This window comes from Geotrypetes seraphini, chromosome 2, assembly GCF_902459505.1.
Source record: "Geotrypetes seraphini chromosome 2, aGeoSer1.1, whole genome shotgun sequence".
NCBI lineage: Eukaryota > Metazoa > Chordata > Amphibia > Gymnophiona > Dermophiidae > Geotrypetes > Geotrypetes seraphini.
In genome coordinates, this window is record NC_047085.1 from 31589242 (window position 1) to 31605155 (window position 15914).

At 42.5% G+C, this 15914-nt stretch overlaps 1 protein-coding gene across 2 annotated transcripts in view; it reads right to left on the reverse strand.

Annotated features, from left to right (window-relative positions):
• Positions 1-6894: 6894 nt before the first annotated feature.
• Positions 6895-15914, reverse strand: part of TG (thyroglobulin) — a 230637-nt gene continuing 221617 nt past the window's right edge. For both annotated transcript variants that reach the window (XM_033933389.1, XM_033933388.1), the window contains 2 exons: positions 12065-12201; positions 6895-7035 (listed from right to left, as the gene is read on the reverse strand). In XM_033933389.1, coding sequence (XP_033789280.1) covers positions 7027-7035; positions 12065-12201 — 146 coding nt within the window. In that variant the 3' untranslated portion in view covers positions 6895-7026. The remainder of the gene's footprint in view (positions 7036-12064; positions 12202-15914) is intronic.

The following is a 15914-nucleotide window of genomic DNA, read 5'->3' on the forward strand; positions in this document are numbered from 1 at the left end:
CTAAGCTAAGTATTCTTAGCATATATCTGAAGTATATTTATAATAAGCTTTATCTCAAAAAATTTAAAAAATGGTTACATGGTCCGATGAGGATTTGGAGCATAAAGCCACATACAATGAAATGGTTTGAGTATGTGGTGGCCCGCTGAGGACCTATGAAGTATATAGAATTGGATAGATTGAAGTTGGTCACAACAGTAAGATAACTTCTTGCGGTTGTTGTGTTGGTCTATGAATACTTACTTCAACCAAGATTCATATTAATGGTGCCTGGGGATATAGTATAATAATGAGGCATCGAGTAAAATACATTCCATATAAACCTAGAAAATACCTTCATCCTCCATCAAACCCCACTCAATCTATGTATGACTACATGTTTTAAATCATTTAATACCCTCTACCTTCCCTCCCCTCCCTTCCCCTACCAATGGTACTCTCTACCCCTCCTCAATCTCAGATAGAACACTCTCTACCCCACCTCAATCTCAGTTAGGACACCCATCTTAAAATCGCACTACGACCTTTAGGAAATAAGGCTTGCAAATATGGATCCCATATTTGCATAAACAACATCTTTCGCTTCCTCGTCCTTCCAGCATCTCTAGCTTCCCAGATGGCCAACTGATGCAACTGGTTTCGCCAATACCAAAATTTTGGAGGGTCAGGGATCGTCCAATATTGAAGAATACATTTTTTGGCCAGTAGACTCATTTTCTTACACAGCGCCCTATGTCCCTTAGGCAAATGACTAAAAGCTTCTTGCAAATCCAAAATAAAATGGGATGGAGAATAGCGCATAGATCTTCCAATTAACTCAGACATATAAGATATCATTCGCTTCCAAAATTGCTGAATAAATGGTGTGCTTTTAAAAGGAAAACCAAAGATGCAAATCACTTTTCTTTGGAAAGCAAAAGTCTGATCATCAAATGCAATACTTACCGCACTTCTGGGGACAAACACATTCAGATATAAGCAGTCTTCGCTGACGGTGGAATATTGAGCCTTTCCATCCCCTGGCTGCCAACAGCTGGCCCTACAACAGAATGGACCAGGGTTACTTTCTGCAGCCTCTGAGCAATAGCCCATTCCCTTTTTTCTTGTGTTAAGGGTGCCAATCTGTCTTAAGTGTAAGTAGATATATCCTTTACATATTCTTTTGGAATATCCAGAAAACCTGACCATTTTGGAGCTCTAGAAGGTTGCTGTTTGTTTTCTCTGCCTACAAGTTTCATGGCTGCTGCACAATGGAGGATTAAGTGACTAGCCCAGAATCACAAGGAGCTGCAGTTAGGATTGCCAGATTTTCCATCTGGAAAATCAAAACCCCTAGACCTGCCCCAGGCCCACCCATACCCACCATGCCCTGGTTCTGCCCCATCACGCCAACCAAACCCACCCCAGCCCCGCTTCCAATCCAGCCCCACAGCCCGCTGCCTGTTCTATGCCCTCTTGCATGAAGGAAAGCTTTTCAAAACCCCGACAAAGTGCCAGGTTTTGAAAAGCCATCCGAGGAAATCCGGACATCTGGTAACCCTAGCTGCAGTGGAAGTTGAATCCAGTCCCCCAAGGTCTCGGTCCACTGCACTTATAATCATTAAGCTACTCGAGGCTAGTCCTACCAGCGCACGCTCTTGTTCAGCAGGAACTTGTCTAACTTTGTCTTGAATCAACAAATCTCTGGAGACGGGAGTGGTTCCTGGGGATTGGAGGTGAGCGGATGAGGTCCCTATTCACAAAAGTGGTCACAGGGATGAAGCGGGAAACAAGCAAAAAAACAAAAGGAATTGACCCCAAAATATCCACAAAGAAGAAAATCCAGAGAAAACCAAAAAAACTCTGTGGAGTGACGATGTTCCCAAATGGACTTTATTTGAAAGTATCAAAGTTCCAAAGGTACACTAAAATCATCCACATAAAATAATTTCATCCACATAAAAGTAAATCATCCACATAAGAGCCTTAAAGGACCTAGTCCGCTAGGGATACAGGACCCAACACGGTCCGCGTTTCGACAAAAAGTTTTCTTCAGGGGTCCCTGGGGGTCCTATAAAGGTGAGTACGTGGGAAACAATTGTGTGGTGAACCGGAAACTACAGGCCGGTAAGCCTCACTTTGTTTGTTGGAAAAATAATGGAAGTGTTGCTGAAAGAAAGGGTAGTGAACTTCCTAGAATCTAATGAGTTACAGGATCTGAGGCGACGTGGCTTTACTAAAGGTAAATTTCAAGTTTATTGTATATTTGATTAATCACTTACTCAAATTTCTAAGCGATGTACAAATCATTAAAATTACAAATAATAAAGGGGGCAGCAAAAACAGACGCTAAACAAACATAACAAGTTATTGACTAAAAGTGTAAACAGTAAAAACGAGGGGAAAGGATGGGCAGAGAAATACAAATCGCTGATAGAAAAGAAGACAATTATGGTATAAAACAATAGGGGAGAATAAACGATAAGCCTTAAAGAGGTCATGGAAATAAACTAAAGCTCCTAGTGAAGGGGTTGTTTTTTTTGTTTTTTTTAAAGTATCAAAAGCATCTTTGTAAAGAAAGCTTTTTAATTTGCTCTTAAATTTATCTAAGTTGTTTTCTTCTCTTCGGTAAATAGGGAGGGATTTCCATGCTCGAGGAGCTGTGACAGAAAAAATAAAATGCCGCCGTGTATTCGTAACTTTAAGTGAGGGCGTAACTAATAAATGTTGATCGATAGACCTCAGTGATCTAGTTGGGGTATAGGGAATCAATGATTTGTAAATGAAAGCTGGAGTTTCATATAACAGAGACTTGAAGTAGAGAATGACACGGTGACAAAATTCATCACCGTTCCCGTCCCCGCGGATAACCGCGGGAAACCATCTTCATGTCATTCTTTACGGAGAGAAGGAAGAATCAGAGTACGAATGGCCACAACCACTGACCCGCAAGCTTTGCTTTGAAGAATGCTGGTGTAGAAGGACTGAGGTTGAAACAGACACTACAGAATGACAGTCTCTGGTATCCAGAGCAGATATTGTGATGTCATAATGCCTCATTCCACCAGTGCCTAAGAGCCAATCACATCAGTGATGTCACAATGGCTTCATTATCCTTGGCTCACATAAGAATCAGAGTATGAATGGCCACAACCACTGACCCGCAAGCTTTGCTTTGAAGAATGCTGGTGTAGAAGGACTGAGGTTGAAATAGACGCTAGAAAATGACATGGGATTATTTCCCGCGGTTATCCGCGGGGACGGGGACGGTGATGAATTTTGTCACCGTGTCATTCTCTAACTTGAAGGTAAGCAAACATAATTTATACTGTATACAATGCGCGACTGGGAGCCAGTGCGCTTTCTTGAGAAGGGGGGTAAATCTTGTCAAACGAACCCGATTGAATTTTTTGATTGCGTGACCAGAAAGCTGGATCGAGGACATATGCTAGATGCAATTTACTTATATTTCAGCACAGCCTTTGATACGGTTCCTCATAAGAGGCTCTAGAACAAACTTGAAGGGCTGAAGTTATGACCCAAAGTAGAGAACTGGATTAGAAACTGGTTGACAGACAGACGCCAGAGGGTGGTGGTTAATGGAAGTCGCTCGGAGGAAGGAAAGGTGAGTAGTGGAGCCCCTCAGAGTTCAGTGCTGGGGCCGATCATGTTCAATATGTTTATGAGTGACATCGCTGAAGGGTTAGAAGGAAAAGTGTGCCTTTTTGCAGATGATACCAAGATTTGTAACAGAGTAGACACCGAAGAGGGAGTGGAAAATATGAAAAAGGATCTGCAAAAGTTAGTGGAATGGTCTGGCAACTAAAATTCAATGCAAATAAATGCAGAGTAATGCATTTGGGAATTAATAATCAGAAGGAACCTTATATGCTGGGAAGTGAGAGGCTGATATGCACAGACAGGGAGAGGGGCCTTGGGGTGATAGTGTCGCAAGATCTAAAGGCAAAAAAGTGTGACAAGGCGGTGGCTGCTGCCAGAAGGATACTGGGCTGTATAAAGAGAGGCGTAGCCAGTAGAAGGAAGAAGGTATTGATGCCCTTGGTGAGGCCTTGAAAACGAGGACATGTCCGGGGAAATCCGGACATCTTTTCTAAAATGTCACTCCACATAAGCCTCCTCTGAGAATCACAGTTTTAGGGTTTTTATTATTGACCTTGGAGCCTGTTGGATTTTCAAGATTAAAGACTAGATGGGCCGTGGGCCCTTATCTGCCGTCTATTTCTATGTTTCTATGTTTCTATGTAAAAACCAAAAAAACTCTGTGGAGTGACGATGTTCCCAAATGGACTTTATTTGAAAGTATCAAAGTTCCAAAGGTACACTTGCAAATGCAAGCAGTGTCTCACTTCCGGTTCACCACACAATTGTTTCCCACGTAAACACCTTTATAGGACCCCCAGGGACCCCTGAAGAAGACTTTTTGTCGAAACGCGGACCGTGTTGGGTCCTTTAAGGCTCTTATGTGGATGATTTACTTTTATGTGGATGGAATTATTTTATGTGGATGATTTTAGTGTACCTTTGGAACTTTGATACTTTCAAATAAAGTTCATTTGGGAACATCGTCACTCCACAGAGTTTTTTTGGTTTTCTCTGGATTTTCTTCTTTGTGGATATTTTAGGGTCAATTTCCTTTTGTTTTTTGGATTTTCAAGATTAGCACATTTAAGCACACATGAGAAAGATCTATATACCATAGGCTTTCACTATGTCTCAAAAGTAAGATCTGTTTCAGGGCTTCCTCTGAAAACCAGTTTTAGGTCTTTTTTTTATCATTTAGGTATTTGGATGCAAAGACGTCACAGAATACATTCCAGTTCTTAACACTTGTGTGGCCAAGATCTGGTCGACAAAGTTACGACTGGTAAACTATTAAACACTATCCTTTACCGGGATGCAGTGGCGTTCCACAAATCTGTCCAATTAAAGGGCTCCGGGGCCTTAAAGCGATTCTTTGAGGTAGGAGCTGCAGCATAAGGAATCCCAAGGTACCGATCGACTCTCTTCCAGTCTGCACCAAGCCGAACCGCTTGGGATTTACCAACCAAATTTCCATGGGAGGGGATATACACCGATGGCAGACGGGAGTCAGAGGCCGATGAAGACAGATCTTGCGAGAAAGAAAAATGGAATCTATATTTACAATTTTGCAACTCAGAAGATATTACACATATCAGAGCTATTTATAAAGGAAGCAGTTCTACAAATGGGAGCCTTGATGTCGCACTGTGAAAGACTTTTTTACAACAGCATTAGGTATCTACGGCCCAATTCTACACACAGCACGCAAAACATAGGCGCCGAGTATTATGACGCTTAAGTGCAATTCTATAAAAGTTAGGTGCACTTTATAGAATTGATTTATGCAGGGGAAAATTCCCAAAAGTAAATGAATACAAATTCACATTAACCCCTTCTACGAAACCGCGCTAGCAGTTTTTAGCTCGGTGAGCCATGCTGAATGGCCCGTGCTGCTCCCAATGCTCATAGGAACTCTATGAGCATCGGGTGCAGCGCGGACCATTGAGTGCGGATCACCACGCTACAAATTGCTAGTGCGGTTTCATAGAAGAGGGGGTAAGCCTAAGCTAAATATAATCAAGATATTAAAAATAACATAAACAAGTAAAAATCAAAATATTAAATAATTAATTAGGAAGCTTGGGGGTTTCTGCCTATGATTTGACTGGCAGCGAGTGAATTTATCATGCTAGAAACCCAGATAGGTTAATTGCTCCATACTCTGAAGCTATTTCACCCCCTTAAAACAATATCGTTTAAATAACATTGTTTAGACTTTCAGAAGATTTGAATATACAAATATAAAGATTGATATAAGAAAATAATAATTAAGGTATATCTCAGTAGTTCATAATTCCATGGTGGGTGTTTTTTTTCCTAGTTTATATTGATTTTGGACCAGGTAGGTCAGAGAATTTTTTAGGTTTATTGGTCATGCACAAATATATGTGCCTAGTTACAGAATTGGAAAACAAAGAGGAAGAAGAAAACTTGCCTAGGCATAAACCAATGTGACAAAAAAGGCAAGCGAGATGTCTATACCAACCACCAATTACTTTTATTATCATAAAGTCCAAACAAAGCAACTGTACAAAGTCCCAACAGAGTTGCTTAGAAGAACCATCGGGACAGACAGGGAAAATGCTTGAGTACCTACCTCATGAAACTTCAAGCCTTTATTTTGTTACCTTCCCTCCTGTTTTTCCCTTTTTTGTTCTCTCTTTAACTAAAAATTGTAACTTCTCCCCGCTATCCCCACGCTTCATGTCTGTCCTAGAGTTAAAAGATGTGTATTACCCTGTTAGTCTTCACAACCTATGTTTTTATAAAGGTGTACATCGCTTAGTTAATTGAATAAGCGATTTATCAAATATTAATAATAAACTTGAAACTTGAAGTAAACCGTTCTGAGCGCCCTTGGAAGAACGGTATTGAAAATTGAATAAATAAATAAATTTCTTTCTTTAGGTCCCCACCAAGATCCTCGTTTCGGCAGTGTGATGACTTCCTCCGAGGACAAGCAAATCAGCTGAGTTAGGTAAGTTAAACTAAACTAACTAAACTAAACCTTGAGCTTATATACCGCATCTTCTCGGCACGGTTTACAAGAGAAAGGACAGTATAATAAAAATTAGTGATTATAGTGTGAGCAGCGGAATTTACATTTTTGAAAATTGCCACATTTTCAGATGTTTTCAAAATAATTGGAAAAGAGCCCACATTACGCAGCTGGACAGGAAAGTTAGCGCAATGAAGATCGCGTGAGCGTCTTCAAATGAGCGAATGCGTCAAAACAGAATTGCCCATGAAGGACTTTCCGCAGGTCGAAGATTTTTCGTGCCTACTTACCTCTCTTGCGGTAGATGTAGGTTGCCTTCTCCTTGAGCAGGAGTTGACAGGAATGGCCTTCTAGGTCATATCTGCAGCTTTGTACATCAGGGTAGAAGAGGCATCTGATGGCAAATGGCAGGGATTCAAGAGTAGTCACTGCACAGGAGAGATTCTTCAAGCATGCTGAGAGAGGAAAAAACAAACATATTTGAAGGTGAGCATCGCTTTGCAGGACTGAGAAGTGTGTCAATAAATACCGTATTTTCACTCATATACCACGCACCCGTGTAAAACGCGCACATGGGTATAGTGTGCGGGGAACAGAAATTTATGTAATAAAATTTTAATATAGCGCACACACGCGTATACCGCGCATGCTAAAACCTCCTCCCGCCTACTCTGAACCGGCATCCTCCCCCCCCACTCGCGTCACCCCCCGTCCCCCTTGGAGAGAGCGAGAGCAGAAGGCTATGAGCATGCGCAAATGCTCAAAGCCTAGTCCAGCCCGGCACAGGAAGAAGGAGGATCTCTCTCGCACCGCCCAGCCCAGCCCAATGAGGGAGGATCTTCGGGCACTGGCACATCCTGTGCATTGGTGCTGGTGCCGGTGCCCAATCGGGTAAGAGTTGTCTTTGCGGTGCTGGGGGGGGATGTAGGATCGCGGGGGAGGGGGGTAACGCGAGCGGGGGGGGAGGATGCCGGTTCGCAGGGGGAATGCCGGTTCAGAATGAAAAAAAAAATTTGTACAATGCACTCACACGTATAACGCACATGGTTATGCACGGTTTGTAAAATCGTGTATAACGCGCGCGTTATATGCGTGAAAATACGGTACACCGAGTGAAGTTCTCCACACCCCTCTTTCCTTCTCCTAGTAGCAACTAGGGATTCACATACCCTCTGCATATACTCCAAACTTTCATCAAACCTATGCAATTTACATGGATTCAACAAATTCAGGGTTCGGGTTTATTTCAGTTTGATCAACTGCCTAAGGAAATAAATCCATCAAGGCGGATTCATTCACAAAGAAGCTTGAGCATCCCTGGTAGATTTCCAAGCGCCGGTCACCTCAGGAGCCTCACATACTGTCCAGTTAGAAGCATCTTTATTATGGGCGTCAAGGGTCTGCTTTAAAGTAGAGCCAGACACGTTGCAAAATAACACATAACCACCTCAAAGACAAGTTCGAAGGGATTTGTGTTATTTTGCAACCTGTCTGGCCCTATTTGAAAGCAGACCCTTATTAGAGGGTGACAAAATTCATCACCGTTCCCGTCCCCGCGGATAACCGCGGGAAATAATCCCATGTCATTTTCTAGTGTCTATTTCAACCTCGGTCCTTCTACACTAGCATTCTTCAAAGCAAAGCTTGCGGGTCAGTGGCTGAGCCCATTCATATTCTGATTCTTATGTGAGCCAAGGATAATGAAGCCACTGTGACATTACTGATGTGATTGGCTCTTAGGCACTGGTAGAATGAGGCATTATGACATCACAATATCTGCTCTGGATACCAGAGACTGTCATTCTGTAGTGTCTGTTTCAACCTCAGTCCTTCTACACCAGCATTCTTCAAAGCAAAGCTTGCGGGTCAGTGGTCGTGCCCAATTATACTCTGATTCTTCCCTCTCTCCTTAAAGAATGACATGAAGATGGTTTTCCGCAGTTATCCGCGGGGACAGGAACGGTGATGAATTTTGTCACCGTGTCATTCTCTAACCCTTATCACCCACAATAAACATTCTTAAGGCTGGTGTTCACAACACAAAGTAAAACTTATCTGATGAAACAGGATGTGAGGCTCCTGAGGTGACCAGCCCTTGGTGAGTCTGGGCTCTTTAGAACAGACTGCAATATAAAAGAAGAAAAAATACAGTGACGTCCAAGTGTAATAAACATAGAAACATGATGGCAGATTAAGGCCAAATGGCCCATCCAGTCTTCCCATCCGCAGCATCCACTATCTCCTCCTCTCCCTTTTGGCTAAGGCTCTTAACATGTGCATCTCCTCTTCCTATAGGATAAGGCGCTGTGCACATGCATTGTGAGGTCATAGAGCTGCCCATCCACAGTAGCCATGATCTCTTTCTCTCTCTGAGAGATCCCACGTGTCTATCCCAGGCCCTCTTGAATTCAGACACAGTCTCTGTCTCCACAACTTCTTGTTCCATGCATCTACCACCCTTTCTGTAAAAAAGTATTTCCTGAGAATACTCTAGAGCCCATCACCTCTTAAGTTCATCCTATGCCCTTTCAATTGAAAGAGACTCGACTCATGCGCATTTACATTACGTAGGTATTTAAACGTCTCTATCATATCTCCCCTCTCCCACCTTTCCTCCAAAGTATACAGATTGAGATCTTTAAGTCTGTCCCCATACGCCTTATCACGAAGACCACACACCATTTTAGTAGCCTTCCTCTAGACCGACTCCATCCTTTTTATATCTTTTTGAAGGTGCGGCCTCCAAAATTCTACACAATATTCTAAATAAGGTCTCACCAAAGTCTTATACAGGGGCATCAATACTTACTTTTTCCTACTGGCCATACCTCTCCCTATGCAATCTAGCAACCCTTCTAGCTTTTGTAAACCGTTTAGATTTTCTGGATAGACGGTATATCAAGTAACTAATAAACTTGAAACTTGAACTGCTTGATAAATCCGACTTCAAGAAAAATAGGGGGGAAGTTCTACGGTATAACAGCGCACCTCCATTTAGAATCCCAGAGACTACACGGTAGGAGCCTATTCTAGAACAGATCCAAAACACCTAGGTTCCGTTGTAGAATACTAGCATAACTCGATATTAACATTTTTAACATCTAGGAACCCACTTTTATGCCAGCCATAGAGCTTGTATAAATGTGAATGCCTAAATGTTATGTTCAGGTTTTCTATTCCACCATTACCTATTCAGTTCAAGGTCGGATTACATTACGAGAGGTTGGGTTAGTTACCTAGGAAGTTACAATGGGCAGTTTGACCCAGACATTCAGTGCAGTTGCTAGTACAGGTAGATCAGTACAATTATTAATATAAATGCAGAAGGATGTGCCTATCATACTCTATTCTATATAAAGGGGTGCATGGAAAATTCTTAGCACAACCAACCAACTTCCTAAATTCTGAGCGTTATTTTGCCACTGTAGCTGAAAAGAGTGTCATCTTATGGAATTTTCAAGTTTATTAGGGCTTGATATACTGCTTTTCATTTCCAGAATCCATTTCAAATGCTCCTGCCTGGCTTTTAAGATCATTCACGGCATCCTTCCTCCCTTAATCCCCACTATCTTAGTAACTCCTCGAGTCCCGACTCTACCAGACCCGCCCAAAGGTATGAACTATCCTTCCCCTCTCTACACGGTATTCGCTATGCAGGCAAACTGGGAAAATCCCTTCTCCTTCAGAATCACAGGTCCTTTGGAACGACCTTACTACCCCGCTGCGGAACTGGGCTCCCTCCAATTATTCCGCAATGCAACTGAAAACCTGGCCTTTTCACTAAATGTAATTCTATCCCCCTTTACTCTTCTCTTCTATATATAAGTTCATGTAAACCTTCTTTTTTTTTCCCTTCTCTTCCTATATTTTAAGTTCTTGTAAAACCGTGCCGAGCTCTCGCATCCGTGGAGATGATGCGGTATATAAACTTAGGTTTAGTTTAGTTTAGTATTACAAACGCAAATAATAGGTAGACAAATCTTACTGAACAACTACAACACACGGAAAAGGGTAGAGTTACATTGCTAAAATAAAAAGGTCGGTAGTGAAGAAAAGACAAGAGGGCAAGTTGTGAAGTATACAGTAAGTTAAGTTCAAGGTCTAAGTCTTGTAAGCTTCTATGTAAAGAAAGGTTTTTGGGCATTTGATGTGAATCTGGAAAGTCGTCCCATCCCCTTTCTATCATTTTTTGTTGCACCTTCTCTGTACCTTTTTCTGATTTTTGCTAATATCTTTTTTGAGATGCAACGAACATGATTTGCACACATTATTAGAGGTATTGCCACATCACAGAGTAATACAAACGCCATTATAACATTTTCATCTTTGTTTTCCATTTCTTTCCTGATAATTCCTACTGTCCGCCTCCACACTGAGATGAAGGTTTCAATGTATCCTCAACGATGATACCTAGATCCTTTTCCCTGGGACTGTGACTCCTAACGCTGAACCCTGCATCACAAAGCATATAGTTCGGAGTCCCTCCTTTCCAAATTCATCACTTTACACTTGCTCACATTTGAAAGTTCATCTGCCATCTTGACGCCCAGTCTCCCAAAGTCCTCTTGCAATTTTTTCACAATCCTATTGCATGTAATAACTTTTGAACAACGTTACATCATCAGCAAATTTAATTATCTCATTAATTATGCCCATCTCTAGATCATTGATACATATGTTAAAAAGCAGTGGTCCCAGCACAGACCTCTGGGGAACCCCACTATTTATACTCACTTGTTCCCTAATTAAAAGGAATTAACTTTCAATATAAATTTTATACTATCATGATATGTTCAGCTGAACATGTCATGATAGCATGCATTAATTAGTTAGTGTGCAGCAATGTAGCTGAGTATCCAATTAGCGCACATGCCCGCTCTCCACTCCCAGACCCAACCATTGTTTCCTCTAAAGCTGGGTGTGAGTTCTTCAGCTGCATTGCTGCCAGTGGGGAGGGGAAGAGGCGATACTTCAATATTGTAATTTAAATTGTTAGGGACATGCAGGTTCCCTGGAGTCTTGCAAGAGCTTGTCTGTTCCTCACTATTGAAAATGTGATAATGATACAGCACCACCTACTGGCAGGAATGTAGGTGGAGGACTCCAGTTCAGCTAGACTCTAGGAAACTGTGCCCCCAGCACTTAAAAAGAATAAATACAATTTTATTTTTTGGTGAGTGGGTAGCACACATGACAGCTGAGCGCAACTTGCAGTAAAGCATTTTTTTGCTGCAGTAAGCACACGTTTGTGTTTACCAGTGCATAGTAGTATCATATTGTCTTCCCACAGTTAACCTTCCAGTTCACAGAGACATACTATCTCCAACTGAAAAACACATTAATTCAGCATCCTGCCATAAAATACCAGTTTGGACACAGCCTTTTCTGAAAGCAAGTCTGCTGTACTGCTTTTTAATTTTAATTTTTTTTTAAACAAATTCCAGTATGTCATAAGTACAATAAATTTAGCATAAAATTATTCACCTGATAGACAATAGTCCCTGGCAGTGGCCATAGCATCGGGAAAATCTCTGCTGACATGGGCGACATCAAAGGTGGAGAGGGACGAATCGATAAGTTGCCGATGGACATATCCAGTAACTGCCAGGTACCCGAGGATACTGCAACATAATGCAAAAGTGCTTTTAATGAGCATAAATGAGGTTCTTATCACACCTCAATAATATAGGAACAGAACACAAGTTTTGCTATAATTACTGTATTAGATAAATCTGCTAGCTCAAGCATACAGAAATGAATGAAATACAAATAATAATGATTTCAAAACTTTATTAAGTTTAGAAACGGTCCATACAACTGGTATTTAAAAGAATAAACATCTAACCAGAAATGTGAAAGAAATCCAAAGTTCCAGCTTAGCAGGTGGTAAAAAAGTAACATTGGGATAGATACCAAGATTTACTTTTGCAGAAATTTAGCAAAGCCCATCTTATGAAAAATTGGGTTGGGTTTTCACTGTGTGATTTAGAGATATGTTGCCCGATATTCAGCTAACAAATCACTATAAAATATTGCAATGTAGAGGGAAAATGGGAGGTGCTTCACTTGGGACCTGAAAGATAAGTGCGGTCCTGGAAATGGTTTTCTTGCTAGCCCGGAAGTGATGTATTAGCTCCAGTGAGTTTAAAATCAGGGAGGTAGACTAATAAACTGATCCCTGCCTGCCTTTGGGAAACATCGTGTCACCAAAGCTGCTGCTCAGGTTACAGCTTCTGTCTCTGTGCAGACAGAAAATGTTACCCAGGCTGAGGGAGTGGTTCCATGTGTAAGCTGTCTTCAGCTTTTATCTGTCATCATGTTCCTATGTTTCTATTATGCTGTGGCCACTCAAGGTTTGGGCTGACGCAGCCTAGGATTCCTCATTGAGTCTTTTTGAAGCGTTGCTGTGGGTCCATTGATGGTGAAACATTGAGCGGCTGGAGGGAAATAAGTAGTGCCCACACTGGGATGAAGAATTACGACCCAGCAGCAAAATTCTATTTTGTGCATATGGGTGGGTTGCATATTCAGTTTTGTGTCTTGAAGATGATTCATTGCAGTGGAGATTTTTATGCCAATGACGTGAAAGAGAAGCCTATATTTCAAAAAGACATTTGATACAATAATTTTCCTATAGATTTTCCTCTTATTCCGGGTTATACATGCATATTTTTCATTTTTATCCCTTTTACCTTTTTTGTTTCCCCATAAACATACTATAAACATTCCTTTCCATAGTTAGCCTATTTGTATCAGATTGTTTTTTTTTTTTGTCATGGTCTATTCACCCTGTCCATCCTCATTGATTTTTAACCATTGCCAAGTTCCAAGTTCATTGTAAATTTGATTGAACGCTTTATCAGATACTAAGAGGGAGCCCAAGCCCTCTTGCCTCGCGATCCCCAACCCCCCCCCCCCCGCCGAAGTCCCCCCGCTCACAGGAGGGGCCTAAGACAACTGGGCCGATTCCAGTTGGGCCCAGGCGTCTGAAGCCCCACCTGTGGGCGGGGTTTGAGCCGCCTGGGCCAATCAGGCCCTAAGGCCAGCCATTCCAGAGATGGCTAGCCTGTCGGACGGACGGGCTTGGCACCCGTCCGTCTGACCAACAATTTTTAAGGTATGGGGGAGGGAGGTAAGGGAGGGAGGTGGGGGGGTCGGCAGGGGTTGCGGGTCTGGCAGGGTGGAGTGATCGAGGGTTCGGGGGGCGGTCGTGGGGGGGGTTGCGTCAAAAGTAGGAGGGCCTGGAATCCCTCCTGCCCATATTTTAGTGGGGGGTGGGGGTTGGAGGGTGTCGTCGGGCCAGGAGGGCTTGGGCTCCCTCCAGGCTGGATCGTGGGGGGGAGGGGGGTTGGAGATCGCCAGGCCAGGAGGGCTTGGGCTCCCTCCTGGCCCCATCGGACTCAGCAGGGGGGGTTGGGGATTGCAGGGCAAGAGGGTTTGGGCTCCCTCTTGCCCCGATGCTGTCGGGGAGTTGGGGTGCCGCCGGGGCAAGAGGGCTTGGGCTCCCTCTTTCCCGAACGTAGTCGGGGGTTCGGGGTGCCATGGGCCAGGAGGGCTTGGGCTCTCTCCTGCCCGGATCATTGTAGGGGGGGGGGGATTCTGTAACCGGTGTTGTTTTTGACAGACACTGGTTACAAAATCCAGCTTTTAGGCGAAAGACTGGCTTTTACCTGCTTTGTTTATTTATTTAATGGTGTATTTATCCCACTCTACCAATTACATCCAAAATGGGTTATAAAAATTATATTCAAGAGAGAAATGGAACTGAAGATTTTTTTAACTATCAAGGTTACATGCCTCAGAAAATGGAGCCCTTTACCTAATTTGGGTTATATCGTGGAGACTTTTCCACTTGCTCCTGCTCACGACATGGGCTTGAACCCGCCCTCACTCTCACTAAATTTTATTTCAAAATGATTTTTTCTTTACTTTTTTTGTATATACACCCTAAAAATGAATTCGTTAGACAACCCACATTTTTTAAATTGCCTAACTTCGATCTTTTTAGCCAAACCGTCATTTATATCTTCTTCCTAATCTTTTAACTTTCCTGCTCGACAACTATCAGCTCATTTCAGAAACAGAATCGGCAGAAAAGTGCAAGCATAAGCATAATTTAAAGGCCCCATTATTCAGAATACTTATCTGAAACAGTGCTTCTGTAGCTTATAGCATTTTGTGTCTGCTCATTTTATTTTACTAATCATCATCCGATGCGGCCTGCGTTTCGTGGGGGAAATATCGCTCCCACTGCGTCAGGGAAATTTAAGCAACAGGGCCGTCGGAGAGCAGCGCACGGACTCCTGCCGATTCCGATTCAGTTCCATTTCTCTCTCTACATCCATCTCTCTACAGTTCCATCTCTCTCTCTCTCTTCTCTCTATTTATCATTTCCCCCTTCTTTTACAAAATTACGAGAGCAGTTTCTAGCGCAGGGAGCCGCGCTGAATGGCCCACGCTGCTCCCAAAGTTCACTGAGTTCCTATGAGGGTTGGGAGTAGCACAGGCCATTCAGCGCGGCTCTCTGCACTAGAAACTGCTATCAGAGTTTCGTAAAAGAGGGGGTTAGTGAATTTGAAACCCACATATTTTTGTATTGTTTACTGTTATAAAAATTATATACATAATAAAAATGTACAATAAAATAACTAATATTCACAAAAAACAAGTAGAAGAATAATAAAATATAATATCAATGCTAATCTGTAAAACCACCCTCAAATAAACTAAACTAAATTAAAACTTAGGCCCTCTTTTACTAAGGTGCGTTAACTGATTAGCGCGCGCTAAACACATGTTAGTCTACGGATACATTAGCGTGTGCTAATTCAATTAGCACATGCTCATTCGATTAGCGCACGCTAATCGGTCAGTGCACCTTAGTAAAAGAGGGGATTAGATTTATAGACCAGGTCATCTTCATATAATAAAGCTCGACTTGGTTTACACTCATTCCGGCCTCTTTCCATATAGGGATTCTCTGTTTACTTCACACTGTGCTTATCCCCATCATCTTCTGTGGAACCATATTCTGGGGGAGACTGGAGAGAGCGGCAGGAGAGAGCAGCCAGAGCACCGGCGAGTGAAGGAAATCACTCGCTGTATGCTCCGACCGCCTCTTCCTGTACTAAAGTCGGGCCTTACCAATCAGGAGCTGCGTTAAACTGAACCTCCAAAAAACCATTCAGTGCAACACCACAGAAACAGAAACAATGACGAATGTCCCCTATTACTGTGTACAATATACACTTCCCCCTCTGTATTTGCGGTTTCTGTATCTACGGATTCACTTATTTTTGATTTTAAACCAAAAATTCCCTTTTCTTTTTTCAGG